Here is a 17,416-nt window from a genome sequence, read left to right as displayed (position 1 = left end):
TTGCCCATACTATCCCTCACACCCTGCCACTCATAACTATCCAGCCTTAGGGCAGATCTCCGGATGACATTCTTAAATTGCTTATTAACCTTAGACAAAACCAAAACAATATGCCCAAGAAATACCAATAGAAGTATCTTAACTATCCAAGGATGTTCAAGATACTGAAAAGTTATTGTAATGAAGAAGGAAACATCATAGAAGGTAGCAAAGGTGCCATTCTGTATTTCATACATAAAAAAACTCTGAGAGGAAGAAGAACGATTGCCAGTTGTCTCCACAAGGTGGTACCCAAAGTACAGTAATGGCTTCAGTACAAAGCTTAAATACCAGATAAAGCTCAAGGCCAGTGTTTTAATAACAGATCTCCCAGGCAAAACATCACTAATCACTGTAGACGACAGAAAACTGCAAAGACCAACACCAATCTTTAACATGCACAGCATGTTAAGAAAAAAAAAAAAGTATCGTCCAGATCAGATAAACTAATATCGAGAACAGATGAATCAATATTGTGACCTGCAACTGTTAACAGATATAATTCCTTAACAAGCTCTGGTTAATCTGTTATTACCTCAAACACTTCGTGCCTCACGTTGGGTGCCAAAAAGGACTGTGGTGGTTTAGCTCCAGTCAGCAACCAAGCACCACACAACCACTTGCTCACCCTTTCCCCCTGGTGGGATGGGGGAGAGAATCCAAAGAGCAAAAGTAAGAAAACTTGTGGGTTGAGATAAGAACAGTTTAATAATAAATAAAATAATTAGAATAATATAACAAATAATAAATAATAAATAATAAATAATAAATAATAAATAATAATAAATAATAATAATAATGTAATGAAAAGGAAAACAACGAGAGAAAGAGAGAGAGAAAGGGAGAGAGAGAGAGAAACAAAACCCAGGAAAAACAAGTGATGCAACCACTCACTGCCCACTGACTGACACTCAGCCAGTGCCCAAGCCACGATCGCTGCCCCCTGGCCAACTCCCCCCAGTTCATATACTGATCATGATATCATATGGTATGGAATAGCCCTTTGGCCAGTCTGGGTCAGCTGTCTTGGCTGTGCGCCCTCCCAGCTTCTTGTGCACCTGGCAGAGCACTGGAAGCTGGAAAAGTCCTTGACCAGTGTAAGCACTACTTACCAACAACTAAAACATCGGTGTGTTATCACATTATTCTCATGCTAAATCCAAAACACAGCACTATACCAGCTACTAGGAAGAAAATGAACTCTATCCCAGCTGAAACCAGGACAAAGGGTTTGCAAGTCACAACTACCATACCCAAAATCAAGTATTTCTTTTTAGCTATTATAATTTGAGCCTGTCTTTTCAGTTTTGAAGTCCTGGCATTTCCATTTCATCTGCAATACAAGCACTGCTGCCAGCTTTACTAACTTTACAAACAGTGGCATTTTGGTTTCTGGAGCAGAGCTTTTGCCATAGCATCCCATTAAGAACAGCACCAGTTGCACTAGGAATCTGTCTGCTTGGAGATCTTCCGCCCCAAAGATCTTACAGTTTAGTGCAAAGAATAACAACATCACTACAAACACCGAGCATTGTAAATGGTAAGACACTCTCCCTTCCTACACTTGCAAATGAGACTGGCTGGGAATAATCAAATTTAGAGGCAGAGCGCACATGGGTGTATTTATTCCTGTGGATTTTGTAGCTCCTAATTGCCCTTCTTTTTTCAAGCGTACCTTCACTGGTCACCTAACCAGGTTAGGCACAGGAAGTGGTTACAGCAGACCTGGCTGTGTTCTCCCTTCTGGAAACACCATGGTGCACCAGCAGAAGAGTGAGGAGACCTACCTCTACTACCTGCAGACAGTAGGAAACACACAAGAGAAGAGCTTCTCTGTGTGTTAGGTAACTACAGGCTAGAGAAAAGTCCTTAGTCAGCCATGCATCTCTTCTCATTAAAGTCATGGCAAGCTCCTTCGCCTTGGAGGTAAAAACGCAATTTTCTGGCTCATCTGCTAAGTTTAGAAATAGAGACCTGAACATGGATCTCCAGTTCCCAAAAGTATACCCAGAGGGTCATTCAGTATCAGGTATTTGAGTCTACATGCCAGGGAGTAGCAAGGACAGGGGTGATCCATGAGGGAGGACAACCTGAAAGCCGAGAGCAACTGCAACACAGGCAGGGAGAGCAACCTCCCCACGGACTGCTGGGATGGTGATGGCAACTGGATCTGTCAGCAGCCCAGTGATTGCCAGACAACTGCAAGGTGATGACTCAAGTCCAAGGCCAAGCCACAAAGTCAATAAGCCAGCAACAGCAGCATACAGCACATGAGCAGCTCTGTTGCCAACGCAGCTCAGGCAAGGATCAAGGGCCTGTGGGCTGAGCTCCAGGACCAACATGCAGAGGGAGTGCAGGTGGGGGTTTCAGGTGAAACAGGGCAATTTGGGCCTGGTGGTACACTCGGGACCCTGACCCTACCTCTTCCACACTCCAGGTGAGCGTTCTCACCACTCACTTGATGCTCTCCTTTTCTCTCTGGCCACGTAAATATGTTGTATGAAGCACAAAACCATTAATTTGTGGGTATATTTGCTTGTTTGTTTACTATACAGTACCTACTGCCTCGATGGAGAAGGCAGCATGGACTGACTGCAGAGCTACTGGCACAGAGTTCTGAGATCCGGATTCAAGACCTATACTAAATTCCTTGCTTCAAACTGGGGAAAAAAACAGATTTGAAAGCAAACATACAATTGCTCAGATGAATTCATCGAATTGCAGACATATCCAAACAGGATGGATAAGGACTGAAATGAAAAACCTCTAATCAAAAATCTCACTACAGAACAGGTTGAGGTCAAACCTGCCAGTAATTTATGCTTTTAGTTACAAAGCTACCATCTGTTAACAAAGGTCCATTACAAACTTCTTACAGTGTCTCTGCCTTCGTGATCTGTGGACCAGAGATAATACGAACAGACAGCCAAACAAGCCTCATTTCTGCTTACTTTGTTCAGGAAAAACGTGTCTTGAGCACGCCTACTGATTCCAGCTCTTCAGATCCAACACTGCGTACTCAGGGTCAACTCAGGGTCCAGGTTTATTACTGGAAAACTAGGTGTCTGCAGATGTAAAACACCTTCAAGACGTGCTGTCAGTCCTGAAGGGAGCAGGACTTAAATGCCTGAAGGCATTTTTCACTGCCTGAGTCTTTTCAGTGAATTTAGCCAGACTGCTTAGCACAGTATTAGGAAAAATTATAACATCCGTATGGTCCAGCTAGTAACACTGGACTATGCTGTTTCAGCACTAGTTATACAACAGCCCTGTCTGCTTAGGGCATCCCAAATGGCAAGGCACAAAGAACACCTATCCTGTCACAGACCAGAGTGCCAAGGCAGCACTTTCCAAGTCGTTGTTTTCTTACCAGCAAGATAAGTATCTCCCCAACCCACAGAACATGGAATGTTGTAATTCACTGGTTTGCAAAGCACAAAAGTATTAATGGCAATGAGAACTAGAACTATATATTAAGGTTTTCAGTCTTCACGTAATAGATTGCTTCCCTCCAAAATTTTTAGGAAGGCAAAGTGTACACCATCACAAAGGCTTGATAAAAAAAGTTCCCATATACTCTGAATACTATGTCTGTGTGTATATACATATTGAAAGAACATGCTTATGAATCACATCTCCCCTTACATTTCGGAGCGCTGATGCAGAGCTCCCAGACCTCATCCTGAAGGTCCGTATGGACTATCAATTCTCAGTTGACAGACAGGAAGCTCCTTCCCCAAGGCACTCCCAACAGCCAGCCGTGCCGACAGCTGCCGCCGCGCACGCAGCGCCCGCTCCCTGACTCCGGTCGGCGGGAGCACCGCCTCACACAGCTCCTCCACCATCCGCCGTCCACTCTCACGCTCAAGATGGCACCGTCCCGCACAGCGGCGGAGAGAGTGGGCAGGGCTCGGGGACGCGGGGAGCTCTCCTGCCACAACCCTAGCACACGCAGGCTAGGGAGGGGCACGCAGAGGCGGCACACGCCCTCCGAGGCGACCCGGGAGCCGGCCAGCCATGCTAGGGAGTGAACGCACCCGAAGCAAGCCCCGCCATGCCCCGCCCGCCTCAGCCACCGCCCCTCACCTCTGCCCGCGCCTGCGCAGCGTTTCCGGGCAACGGCATGCCACACCGAAAACCCGTCCCGTTTGAGTGGCAGCCGCTCAGCCAATAAGCGAGCGCTAAGCGCTCGGAGGCGGGAAGATTTCCGCCAGCGCCCAATCAAGCGGCGGTAGCGTGACGAAGAGGGCGCGGGTTGGCGGGCGCCGGCGTCGTGCCGCGTTTCCAAGGGGAAGGGAGCGCGGCGGGCCTGTGCGGAGGGGCAGGTGGCCTGGTCCGGTGCGGCCCGGCCCGCCGCGGCCTGGCTCGGGGGCGCCAGCAGCATGAGCTTGGCCTTGAGGTCGGTATGAGCCGGGCGGTTCCCCCCCTCGCCCCTCTTAGGGCCCCGGAGTGCGGGTGGGGGGCGGCTTTGCCGGGGAGTGGGTGTCGCCCTCCGGGGCCCTCAGAGCCTGGCTTTCCCCTCAGGGGGCCGCGGTATCGCCCGGGGGAGATCTTGGCGGAAAGCGGGGTGAGGGGAGGGGCTGCGGCGGGGCCTGGGAGCTGCCCTGCGGCGTGCCGGTGGAGGTTAGCCGCTTATGTCTGATCGCTTCGGGGCGGGTCGTGGGTGGCCGGGGCGGGTCAGGCCCGACAGCCGTCTGTTCGCCGGGGGAGGGTAGGGCCCGTCGGGGCCTGCCCTGAGAGGTTCGCTTCTGGATTGTCTAAAGTAATGCACCCTCAGAAAGCCTTTTAATAGGCCTTAAGTTCGACTGTTGGGGGTTTTTTGTTTTGTTTTTGGTTTTTTTTTTTTTTTTAATTGAAATTCAGTAACTGTTTTATAAAGGGGCCTGGCTTATAAATTCTATACCTGACAAATCCTTGTCTTCGAGCGTACTTAATATGCATATATGGCATATGTGATCCTTAATTTTAAAGTTTTGAGAACTTCATGCTTCGCATAGTAAAAGTGGTTGTAGCAGAAGCGGCACTGAACTACTTGCATTTAAGTACCACTTCATCTTTTAAAAGAATTTTTTTATGCCAAGCATTAAATAAACACGTGAGTAGCTAGATCCTTCTTCCAGACGAGTTCCACAGTAATCTGCTTTCAGACTTCTATATGGTTTTCATCATCACGGCTCACAAAATGTGAGCTCTCTGGATCTCAGCTACTCTCCCAATCCTAATTATGTAGCCAGCTCAGAGATATTTTAGTCCTTCCAAAAGCTATAGTAATCCAAAGCCTGTGTGAAATCATGCTGTCTCAATTAGTCTGCTAAGGATTTCCTCACCCTTTGAGGATATTGTGGTCTGAGGCAGGTCCAGCTTGTGCAGCTTGTGCTTGTCTATATTTGGAATTTTTACTGGTGTAGCTTCAGTGGTTGTTGAAAGCTAAATCCCAGCTGTGTGTTTAATCTTTGGTTTTGATTAAAATTAGCAAATCCTTAACAAAGGAGAAGAAAAAGCTGTTCATTTCAGGAGATTTGGAAAATAAATATCCTTGAAAAGCAGTTTTCTGTTCACTCATCAGTAATTTTTATGCATTTTGCAGTAGGTGACACAGCACGCATTTTGTCTCTGATGCAAATAAACAAATGAGTGTAAAAAGCCTTTTCCTGAGAGCATAACCTAAATTACACAATAATTTGTGGAAGCCATCTAGTCCAGCTTTCAGCTTGGAGCAGGTCCAACTCAAAAGTGAAGGAGGTTGCTGAGCACCTTTTGTAGTTGGCTTCCAAAAATTTCTGAGACTCCTCTGTCTTCCAGCACAACTGTTCCAGCACATAAATACTCAAATACTGGGAAAATGTTTCTCCTTAGATCCTGCTGTAGTTTCTCCTCTTGCATTTTGTAGTTGTTGTCTCTTGTCCTTTCTCTGTGCTCCTCTGTGGGGAACCTGTCTCTGTCTTCTGTGTAATAACCCTCTAGATAGCGAAGAGCAGCACTTAGATCCCATCTCCTTAGCTGTGCCCCACCTAGTCCCTCTGCCCTACTCACCCTGGTCTAAACAAACCCAGCTCCCTCAGCTTCTCAGGCACCATGTGCTGCAGGCATCAGGCACAGTAGTCTGCCTTAGACCTTAGCCATTTTCTCTGCATCTCTTCTCATACTGAGGTGTCCACAACTGGACACAGTATATCTGATTTGCCTTCATAACAGAATGGAGGGGATTTACCACTGCAGTTAGCCATGCTCCTCACAGCATGCTGCTGAGCTTCATGCATGCCCACTGCTTCCAAGAGTGTACCCTGAGTACTGTAACAGCCTTACTTGATGTCACCTGTTATCTCAAATGTACTATTTTTTTCTTTTTTTAAGAGCTCTTGCTCTGAAATGAACATCTTCCAACTAATTTCTCTGGATACAGCAGTCAATCTCGTTCATGTGAACAAAGCACAGTTACAGCAAAATTTGCACTTTACTAGCTTGGTCCAAAGTATCTTTAATCAGTGCCATCCTTTTCAGTTTTTTCAACTGTTGTTCCCAGTATATGAATCATGTGTTTTCTGTCTGTTATCTGAAAATTTAATCTTATTTCTAGACTAGCCAAGGAAAAGAGGGCTGTCTTTGAGCAAGATTTGCTGATTTGGGGGGCTTGTCTCTTTTTGTATATACCAAAAAGAGCAAAAAATCTTTAGAACAGTGTGTATGTGTGATTTAAAGGATTTAAGAAAAATCCATAAATGCCAGTTATCTAAGAACTGTTACTGGCAACAGAGGCGATTTGTGGCACTTAACACTCACTTAAGTAGCCAGACAACCCAGTTGTCTGGCCTAGTTAAGCCTCCAGCAACCTGTCTGTCTCTCATAATTCTTTCTTCTAAGCTACAATTCAGAAATAAAGTGTTCTCGCGAGTTGTATCATTTCAACTGCTAATCTAGTTTGTAACCTCAAGTATTCTTTTTTTTTTTGGTAGGTTTTCTACCCTCTTTGTTGTTGTTGTTGTTTATTAGCCAAAACAGCTGTGCTGATTTTATTTTTTGTCGGGGAGTGGAGGTATCATTCAGCTTTCACAAAGGAATTGTCTATTTCAAGTGTTATTTTAAACTGGGAAAAGATATTCAGTCTCTTGGGAAGGTAGTGATCTGTGCAGTTATGGCGAGTTTCTTATTGGTGGAAAATGTTATCTACAGTGTTATCTTCCCAGTAGAAATCAATTGTACTTAATTTCTTTTGTCTTATATAGGAATGAGCTTACAGTAGACAAAAATAAAAAGAAGAAAAGAAGAGAACTGACTGAGGAACAGAAGCAAGAAATTAAAGATGCCTTTGAGTTGTTTGATACAGACAAAGATAAAGCAATAAATTATCATGAATTAAAGGTAAAAGTTTTTTTCATTTAAGCGATTTTGTGGCAGCTAGTATATATGTGTTTCTTACTGAGTTTTTAAGCTGTTGGCTGTATCTTTAAAAAATGATCCATGTTCAGGATCTCTTGCTGGGCTAAAGGAGTGAGGGTATTTGGGGGGGGGGGGGGGGGGGGGAAGTACTGCATTGGTGTCAGAATGAGCTTTTCTTCCCACACTATATACTTGACACTGTAACGGAATTGCTGTAGCATCCTGCATAACACTGGTCTGAATGCTCCCCAGGGTTTAGCTTGGACAGATGACTAAGTGGGAAAAGCTCTTTAAAAGCTGTTTTGTTCTTTTTAAAGGCACTACATAATCTAAAGCTTGGTGTTGTGAAAATCCACAGGTTTCAGATGCTTGGGTAAAGGATGTAAATCAAATTTATAAAACTGTTGACTACAAGCTAGAGCTTACCCACTTGCATTTTTCAACAGCGAGCCTATGGATTGTAAGAATGAGGTATGCTATATGCTCTGCATGTGAGAAGCTCAGTAGTTTCCCTTCCCAGTGAAGGCTTCTCCTGTTGATAGCTGTCGGCAAATGGAGGTTAGGATGTCAGTCCTTCCTAGTGAGTCCTCCTGGCTGGAAGTCTCTAGATGTAGTACATGAAGTTTACTAAAGTCTCTTTAAATCTTTCATTAATTTTTATTCTAATTATACTGCATCAGGAACAAAAAGTGGCTTTGGAGAGGCCAGTGTTTCTGTCACATATTGGGTGAGATTCTATTGGGAAAGAGTACCTAATCCTGCCTGCTGGCTCCACTTTCTGGCCCTACCAAGTAACCCACAGCAGGGTGGTGGTGGGGGAAGTCTTATTTTTATTGCTGTTACAGGAATGTCTTAGGTATAGCAATTCTGTTCTCTTTATTACAGAGTTCAGGTATTTTATCTTTGCTGGAAGCCACAGTGAGTGGGATAGTATTGGGGACTGTTCTGGGACTGTTAATACTCTTTTTCCAGTTATGGTATACTTTGAATTCCCAACTGTTATGATTACTCACAAAGCTGTTCCTTAGCTGTCTAATTAAATATCGTGGTCCTGAAGATAATACTATGGAAGAACAGAAATACATAAAGAAAAGAACTATCTCCTTCTCTACAAAATCAGTATATATCATAGATTTTTGAATGCCTACATCCAATAGGATTGTGGCTTTCCACTTCTGGTTTAGTGTATGTTCATCAGTTTGGAGGGTGTCAAGGTAGTATGTGCTGAGAAACTATCTCGGTTGAAATGGGAAACTAAGCGTGTACTCCTAACCTAGTCGAAAAATAAAAAATAAGTTGGTTTATGTTTTTCACTGGAAAAGCACTAAAGTCACTTCTAAGAGGACTTGTAAACCTGTGAACATAGACACACTTAGTATGAATAGTGAAGAAGAATAATTTGAAGAATGATTTTCAATTTTATCTTTGAAAAACGATCAGTGCTTGAAATGGTTTTGGAAGTGAAGAAAATAAAATCTACTTGTCCTAAGAAGCATTTGGTCCAATCTGTAAGATCCCTAAAAATGCAAAGGCTGTTTTTTTCACTGTAACTTGATGTTCCATTTGCTAATAGTAGTTTTAGGTGATTTTTATATCCAAAGGTTTTCTACTTTTATTACTTTTATTTGTTATTGTTGCTAAACCACTGATACGCACCTTCTCTCTTGGGCAAGAAGGTAATTACTGAAAATAAAAAGATACTTGTTAAATCCGTATTTTAATCTTCATATGTGGTTGCACTTCCATTTTTATTCCAAAAGGTGGCAATGAGAGCCTTGGGTTTTGATGTGAAAAAAGCTGATGTACTGAAAATACTTAAAGATTATGATCGAGAAGCGACAGGCAAGATCACCTTTGAAGATTTTAATGAAGTTGGTATGTGTTTGATTGTGTACCTTTAGAGAAATTTAGCCTATAGTAGTGACTACAATTTGGAAGCAGTACTTGTGTACTTTTTCAGTTATCTAGTACTATTATGAAATAGAAGTGGGAGATTTCATTTCATATTTTTCTTAATAAAAGTTAATAGTGGAGGAAGATAAGTCTTTGTATTCTGAGTACTCAGTTTGATATGTAGAGGTAAATGATAGCCACAGCATAAAAGGAAATAGAATATACACAGTCCTAATCTTTTTCAAACTTACACAAAGGAATAAGTGCTAACTTAAAATGTGGATATTCTTGTGTTGCTCATGGATTTTGTAAGATTCTCCCTCCTGCTGTGGAAAAAGTATTTGGCATTGAATTTCATGGGAAGGAGTGTATACACAGACAAACTGTAAACTGAATACAGACTTCATATATAACAAAGATAAGAGAAATTGAAGCAGATGTTAAATATTGTGCTTCAAGAATTTTCAGCTGTTGATAAAACCAGTGGAATTTCATTAGGTTGTTTCTTTCATCTGAAGATTGTGTATTGCGCAGTTTGACATACTTTGAGTGTGTAGTGATCTGCAGAATCTTAAAGATCAGAGTTTAAGTTTCTTTGAAGATTTTCTAGTTGTTACACATAATTTATACTTCTGCATACAATTTGTGTTTACAAAAAAAATTAGCAGTGTGGGATTTCTCCATGTATGGCTTTATATCTCTATTTCATGATTCCAGTCCATGTGTTCAAGGTATTAGATATCTGTGAATTTTCTGCAAAAGACCCAGTGTAGTACATGTGTATTCGCTCTTGGCTATGAATAACAATCTACTTCATGTGGCAAAACAGTTATTCATTGAAAAGTGGCAAATTTTAATGATTTAACAGGTTAGGATTGGACAAAATGTGTTGTTAATAACGGATAATATTTTTGTAGTTGTATTCCAGATTAGAGCAAATAGGAGTCAGAAAAGAACCAAAAATAAAGTCTGTGGGGAAATATACATGATCAGTCCTGATTTAATTTAAAAAAAAGAAAAGTGGGAGTATTGATTTAATAGTAATACTAATATTACAATTACATCATTATGCTATAATAGTATATAATTGAATGTATTGTAATTACTGTATAATCCTCTTTTAATTCCTGATGTTCAGTCCTGTCATTGTTCATTGTTTCCTGGTTCTGTCCTGGCTATCAATACAGGCAGTCAATAAGTGCTATGAGAAGCTAGGAGAATTCTTGTAGAAAGCACAGTATATATTTGGAAGGCGATCGAACTTGTCCCAAAACTTGAATTGGATACGAGTGCTGCTATGACGTAATATGACCTTGACACAGAATTAAATATGGTACCACTTCTAGCAGAAAGACCAGGGAGTTAGAGGAAATAAATTATAGAAGCTTTAATTGTGAATAGCTGCTGAATATAGCTAAGCAATTCTTAAGCCATCAGTTTTCATAATTTGATGTTATTTATGGTTTTTAAATGTAGGAATGGTCCATCTGAAATGTATAAAGCTACAATTACATTTTGTCTTGTTCTGTACAATCATGTTACCTATATTATTTAGAGACCTAGTTTATTGTTCTTCAGCTGACATTGCAATTGTCTTTTTGCCATGAAAGGTGGAATTTTTCAAATTATGTAATACTGACATGCCATGTAGTTGTTTTAAATATTTAAATTTAGTATAAATCTGAGGGATTTATGTAGGCATATAACCTTCATTGTTGTAGTGAGCTTATATGAGCTTGAATCTAATTTTTTCCTGTCAAGTTCGCTAAGCCAGAGCAGGCATTCCATCTGCAGACAATAGCAGATGCTAAGTGGTTCTCTATGCACAAACAGGGTTGATGTGTTTTTAATGGCTTGATGAAAGCCATAAATAACAAGCCCTGTGATACAAGACTAGCAGGTACAAAGATGTGAAGGTATTTACGGTTGGTTCCAGAAATGTCTGAAATAATTACTAGAGTAATATTTTATGTGGCAAGTTTGTCTTTTCTGTTACAGAAACTGACAAATGATTGTGATGAAAGGAATAATAAAGATTGACGAATCCTTTCAGAATTAACATCTTGCAGTTCATAGCAGTGTCCTTTTCATAACCTCTGGGCTTAGGTTTTTTTTGGTTTTTTGTTCAAGTGGTTTTGTATTAAAAGAGAGGGTCCATGTGAATGTTTTTCATTACTTAATGTTTCATTGTTCTCTCCAAGTCAAAATTCTATCCTGATCAAAACATAAAAACAGTCACATGTCTTCATCTCTCAGAACTGATGTTTTTTTCTAAAAGGTAAGTTTGGAACAGAGGACGCATGTGTATACTTTTAATTCCTATTGAAAAGTATGTTGAAAGCATGTCTGTGTCTAAATTGCCATGTAGCTTTCCACTGCAACAGGTATGTCCCAAAGAGAAACTCAGCTTGGGAAAAGAGAGAGGAGAAAGAGAGGTCAGATAACAGCCAAACAAATATGCATGTTGAATTGTAATATATAAAAATGAAAGAACGGGTGAAATCAAAAGTGTATGTTCTTCATATTGCCTCAGTCAGATGAGGTCATTCTGAGTTTACCTTTCAGAATTTTTTAGTCTAACTTCAGTATCCTTCTCACAGTGACAGACTGGATATTGGACAGAGACCCACAAGAAGAAATACTCAAGGCATTCAAATTGTTTGATGATGACGACTCTGGTAAAATAAGTCTGAGAAACCTGCGCCGGGTTGCTAGAGAATTGGGTGAAAATATGTCAGATGAAGAACTACGGGCTATGATTGAAGAATTTGATAAGGATGGAGATGGAGAAAGTATGTGTTAATAAACAAAACCCCATATAGTCTGTTCTTAATTTTCTTCACTTTTAAAATGTGGCTTTGTTGTGAAAATGTCCTCTTTGGTTTCCTTCTAAGTAACTTTCAGCTCAAACTTAATTGAGCTTACAAATAATGGAAATTGTTGTTTTTGACAGCTACTAGTCCTGGAAACATATCTTGGAGTCTAAAAACAAGTTGATTTCTCAAGTTGATTTACCACTAACTCTTACTCAACCGACGTCTATTAAAAGATTAGTGAAAGTGTAGGTGAAGGTGGAAGTAATTGAACTGGTACATGGGAGATTCCATGTACCTACATTACATTTTTATTTCCTTATAAATCAGTAAAAGGATTAAAGCGCTAAGAGAAACTCTTTTGATCGCCTAGTCAGTGTTTCTTAAGTGGTGATGTGTCACCGTTGTGATTTCAGCATGTTAGTCACATATGGAATATTAAGCTAATAAGTCATGCTGGGTGTACCCTTACCCGAATAAGTCTATGCAGGATCAGCTTAGATGGGTCTTTAACGTACTTCTGAACTTGAGTGCTGAAGAATGTAGTGTAAAAGATGGCTCTGGGCAATTGACAAGGTCCGTACAGAGTGGACTGCAAAAGGGATTTATTAGCTAGATAAAGAATGAATTAACAAATCCAGTTTGATATTATACTTATTAAATCTTCGTAAGCAGTGCAACTTAGGTTTTTTTCATTAACTTGAAAACATCCATATGTTTACACCAAAAGCCTTAATATCTGAATTTCAGGGACCACTCGCTTGAGACTGTGTACATAAACATTGCGTTTTTAACAGTCATCGAAACCTACTTCTGAGTTTTCCTTTCAGGATGGTGACTCATGTCTGAGATTTCACTAGCAGTTCATCAACTTTTTCAGTTACAATAGTATTTCTACTTGTGAGCCACTGCATCTATTGGACTCAAAACTCTCACTGCTAGTGAAAAAAAAAATTGTGCTGTTGTCAGCCTTGTGACAGACACTCCTCCCATCTATGCTGTTTGAGATAGATGTTATTCCATGCTGGGGAATACAATTACTGAAGTACTGAAACAACCCCTTTTCTTTCAAGAAGAAGAGCAGGTCGTTTCAAACATGGTCAGTGGTGTGGAAACGCGAACCTTTTGTTCATTGTAGTGGTGTAAATACAGAGCCGTGAGACAAACATAGTGAAAGATCAGTGATTCAACTGCCAGAAGAGTGTTAATGTTGACACTGTTATTACTGAAGTAAGTGTTGAGAAGTGTGTGATTTCTTTCTTTTTGGAGCTATTGTTTTCTGACATCTTCCTATGGTCTGACGCCATGGTTCCTTAATAAATCCATACTGCATAATTCTGTTGTTCCTGCACACTCCCAGTTGTGTCTTACCACCCATTTCTTGCATTGGCAGTGTCTCATCCCAGAGGTGAGATGTTTAAGGGAGCTAAGCCAGGAGAAAACTGTTCATTTAGGTTTTTGTGTTGTTTTTCTTGCTGCTTAGATCGCTGAGCTGTCTTTCTGCTTGATCAGATTTTCTTGGAGCTGCATCCTGAGAAATAGATTTTATTTTTTTCTCAGTGTTTCCTATAGGATATTTGAAGTAGGTCAGGATAGTGAAAGCTGCAAATCCTGTTTTCAGGCACTTATCTGCATGCAGGGACACACAGGATGGCACCTGTGATTTCTGGTAGACAATAGGGTACCTAATTTACTTCCTTTTCAGTAGCTGTATAGCAAACAAGGAATGATGCTTGTTTTCTCACTCCATTAGATTGATTGCTAGTCTAGGTAGATACTTAAATTTTGAGCTTGTTTTGCTCTTAAAATGAAGAGTTGTAAGGACATTACATTGGTAGCTTTTTACTTTTTTTTTTTAAGATTAATTTTACTTTTTTTTTTTGAAGGTGTAGCTGTAGAGGTGAGTGAGAGTAGAAGTCATCTGCAAGCATGTTTTGTTCTGTGTTGCTCTCCTGAAGCTGCCATTTGAGATGTCAGAATCACGGATCAAGGATGGCTTTTTGTCATGTGGCTATTTGGTCACCACAAATTGAATATAGACCACTAGCTCCTTTCAGGAAGGTTACTGAGTGATAATTATTCTGGGTCAGTGCTACATTTTTTCATTCAAATTGATCAGCTAAGAGTGGGTGGCTCAGTTTCCTCTTAGTCATTCATCCATTGGTTCTCTTTGTTAGAGCAGTCAGGCACAAGATTAAATATGAAAGATTGACAGCATAATGTTTGTGTATGGTGATGTTTATCTTTCAGGTTCTGTGTGTTTTCTGTTCTTTAAAGAAAACTGATGCTGTTTCTAGCTTTTTAAGATTCATTCTGAAAAAGTAAATAATCCTGTGAATCATTGTTCCATTTAGCTTCAAACATCTGGGTCATGTGCTGTCATCTAATTCTCATTTTCCTGCCAAAAAAAAAAAAAAATCTGAAACCATTAGTTGGTAGCATTTTTAATTGATACTTCAAACACAGGAATAATACCACTTGTGGTTTAACACACTGCTTACATTTGAGAGATTGTTTTGCTCATAGTGAAATAAGGTCTGTTGTGGGATACCCAGGCTACTTGAACTCTTGTGTTTCCAGCAAAACCACTGAGCTGTACTGGTACACTGTACATAAGTTTCTGTAGAAGAAAGTATTTTTGACATATTTCTGTCTGCCTTAAAAATGTAAATAGTCTTATTTCTGTATTCCTGGTCTTAGGAATGACTTCTGTTTTGGAGTATGACTATTTTTAGAAACTCCGTGCTGTTAGTTCATGCAATTTTTGTCATCTTGTGTGGATGAATCTGTAGGAAACACGATCCAGTCTTGGGTCTCAGATTTTGGCACAGAATTAGGAGAAAAAAGACTCCACTGAAATAATATGCTCCTTTAACTCTCCAGAGTCTTAAGTCAACATTCTAGTCATATTAGCTGTGACAGTAGTTTGTTCTTTTATGATGATTTATGTCATGGAATTGAGGGAAGTCTGATGCTAGGAGAGACTGATTGCTTCTGATTTCATTGTGCTTAATTTGTGAACAGATCCTAAATCTGAGGAGGATTAACTGGGATTAACAGGGTTACTGGGAACTGTAACTTCACTTTGCAGTTTGTTTGACTGTTACAAAATTTGTTTGTCATAATACTACTGTATTTCCACTTTGCAGCATTGTTTAACAAAGATGTTTTAAACCAGAGAATACTTGGGGAGGATGTTTGTATTTGTGCTGTTGTTGTGCTGTTACTCTGATAAAGCTTTTTAAAGTCATACAGACAACATAGTACTTACGTGTAGTGGAACATGATGTAGCTACATGACAGACTGATATTTCAGAGTATAGGGGCCTAAGCTAGACTAAATCTACTTGTTTCATATTTTTTACATGTGTCGCAACAGGGCAGATTTAGGTTTATTTTTTTATTCTTTAACATAATTGAATTTGTTTAATTTTCTTCTGGCTCTAAATTTAGCTCTTACTTTGCAGTGCTTTGTTTAGGAATAGCTTGGGCACATTTGCTAGGACAGATAATTGTCAGGGAGAATTCTTCATACGTGTCTGGTCTTTTCCATACCACTGACTTGTTCTAATCATTCCCCCCTACAGTAATTAGTTGCAGAGTGAACATGTTCATTGGTTAACTCTTTTACAGTGGCTCTGTTTTAACATATGAGTAAGGTCAATAGCTCAGGTATAAGTGCAGCAAAATAATTAATGACTGCTAATTAATTTATTATTATGACTTAATTTCTTCAAGTACATTTGTGTAAAATTTCTGTTAATTATAACTGAAGAATGAAGGAAGTTCAGATGGGGAAAAGCTTGTCAAAAGTCCATTTTAATTCTAGCTAATTTATGGAATCGTTAGTAAATGGTCTTAAAATTCATTTTGTATTTAGCAAGCGTTACAGGTTTGAGAGAGGAATAGCATAGTATTTGGACATAAATGTCTGAACCATGATTTTAAGAATAAAACTGAATTTGATCATAATTGAAGCTGCAGTATTGTTCCTTGAATGGCACTTATTTAATAAAATTTATATACCATTTTTAACATTTTTATAAATCTTAAAAACTCATAGTAATAAAGTATTGTAGGTTTGCGTAGCCATTTTTTTACATACTTTTCTTGGTATTTTTTTTCTATCTTGTTTTACTTTTTAGAATATTTTTACTTTCATAATTAGAAATAATAGCTTGTTACATGTAAGCTAGATTCTGGCTTAAGTTTTCCACATAATAAAGCTTCCATTCTGACTTTTCCTTTTACCTAAAAAAAAAAAAGCGCAAAATCTCTATTGTTCTAGAAGCAAAAAATCCAAGCTTCTAAAACCTGATTAGTAACGGATCAGACACAACAAATACTAACTGGTAAACCTTTAAGTAAAAAGTATAATACAGATATGCATTATTTTCTTTTATGGTTTATGGATGTTTGCTGTTTTTCTAACGATTTTCTCTTTTTCTACAGTCAATCAAGAAGAGTTCATTGCTATTATGACTGGAGATATTTAGCATTAGAAGAAAAAGAAATGAACTCAGCACAAAAGGGAGGAATCATTGGCAGCTTCCATTACCATGTTTTGTACTTCCATTCATTTCTGTAGCTGGAGTGATGCAGAAAATTACTTTCCTCACAGGACCAAAATAAAGACAGGTTATGTGCACTGATAGTTCAGTACTTAGTATCATTAAATATTATCACTAGAATAATTGATATATCATTTTAGAACAAGTAAGTAATGCTGCATTTCAGAATGTTTGAGTATTCATTTGTAAAATAGCTTTGTATAAGACTTCTAAATTGTATCATATTATAAGAACCTTTTGAGGTTGACTTTGTGTTAGCATTAGCTGTGGCCTTAGTTTTGATATATAAGGTTTGACAAACTTCCATTTTAATAAAATAATCTTTACTATTGCTACTTGAAAGTCTTATTTTTGTAGTTTAATCTGAACTGGACGATAATGTAAAATCCTTCAGGGAAAATAATTTTTTTTTTTTCATTTATAGGCTTGCATTTCTGCAGTTCTAGATGAATGGTAACATTAAATGAGCAACCATTTGCATCCTCAAAGATGCAGTTTATTAACTCTCTGTTATCCCTGTGTGATAGCAAAGGGCAGGTGACTATGCACGATGATAAACTGTATCAAAAATTTGCTTAAATCATCCAGATGTCAGCCAGCAGTGCTCTCTTCAGTATCTACAGCTCTGTGGAGAAAATGACAACTGTTTATGATGAGTAGATGCTCTTTCTGCTCTATCTAGTTAGAAGAAAAGCATCACAGGGAATGAACTTTTAAAGTAGT

General features: G+C 39.4%; 1 protein-coding gene across 1 annotated transcript; it reads left to right on the top strand.

Annotated features, from left to right (window-relative positions):
- Positions 1-4,283: 4,283 nt before the first annotated feature.
- Positions 4,284-17,028, top strand: CETN3 (centrin 3). Its single transcript, XM_087761430.1, has 5 exons — positions 4,284-4,438; positions 7,263-7,398; positions 9,177-9,291; positions 11,910-12,101; positions 16,575-17,028. Exons 1-5 carry the CDS (start codon positions 4,422-4,424, stop codon positions 16,616-16,618), a joined length of 504 nt encoding a protein of 167 aa, XP_087617556.1. The 5' UTR covers positions 4,284-4,421; the 3' UTR covers positions 16,619-17,028.
- Positions 17,029-17,416: the final 388 nt, after the last annotated feature.

The sequence above is a fragment of the Nipponia nippon genome, unplaced genomic scaffold (genome assembly GCF_047370975.1).
Source record: "Nipponia nippon isolate SJK-2023a ecotype South Korea unplaced genomic scaffold, ASM4737097v1 scaffold_24, whole genome shotgun sequence".
NCBI lineage: Eukaryota > Metazoa > Chordata > Aves > Pelecaniformes > Threskiornithidae > Nipponia > Nipponia nippon.
Note: the sequence above shows the minus strand (reverse complement) of the source record. Positions and strands in the feature narration are given on the sequence as shown.

Bases quoted from the DNA above. Each gene is read 5' to 3' on its own strand.
- CETN3 (XM_087761430.1), top strand. The intron at 7,399-9,176 runs GTAAAAGTTTTT...TTATTCCAAAAG, and splicing joins TAAATTATCATGAATTAAAG to GTGGCAATGAGAGCCTTGGG. The intron at 12,102-16,574 runs GTATGTGTTAAT...CTTTTTCTACAG, and splicing joins TAAGGATGGAGATGGAGAAA to TCAATCAAGAAGAGTTCATT.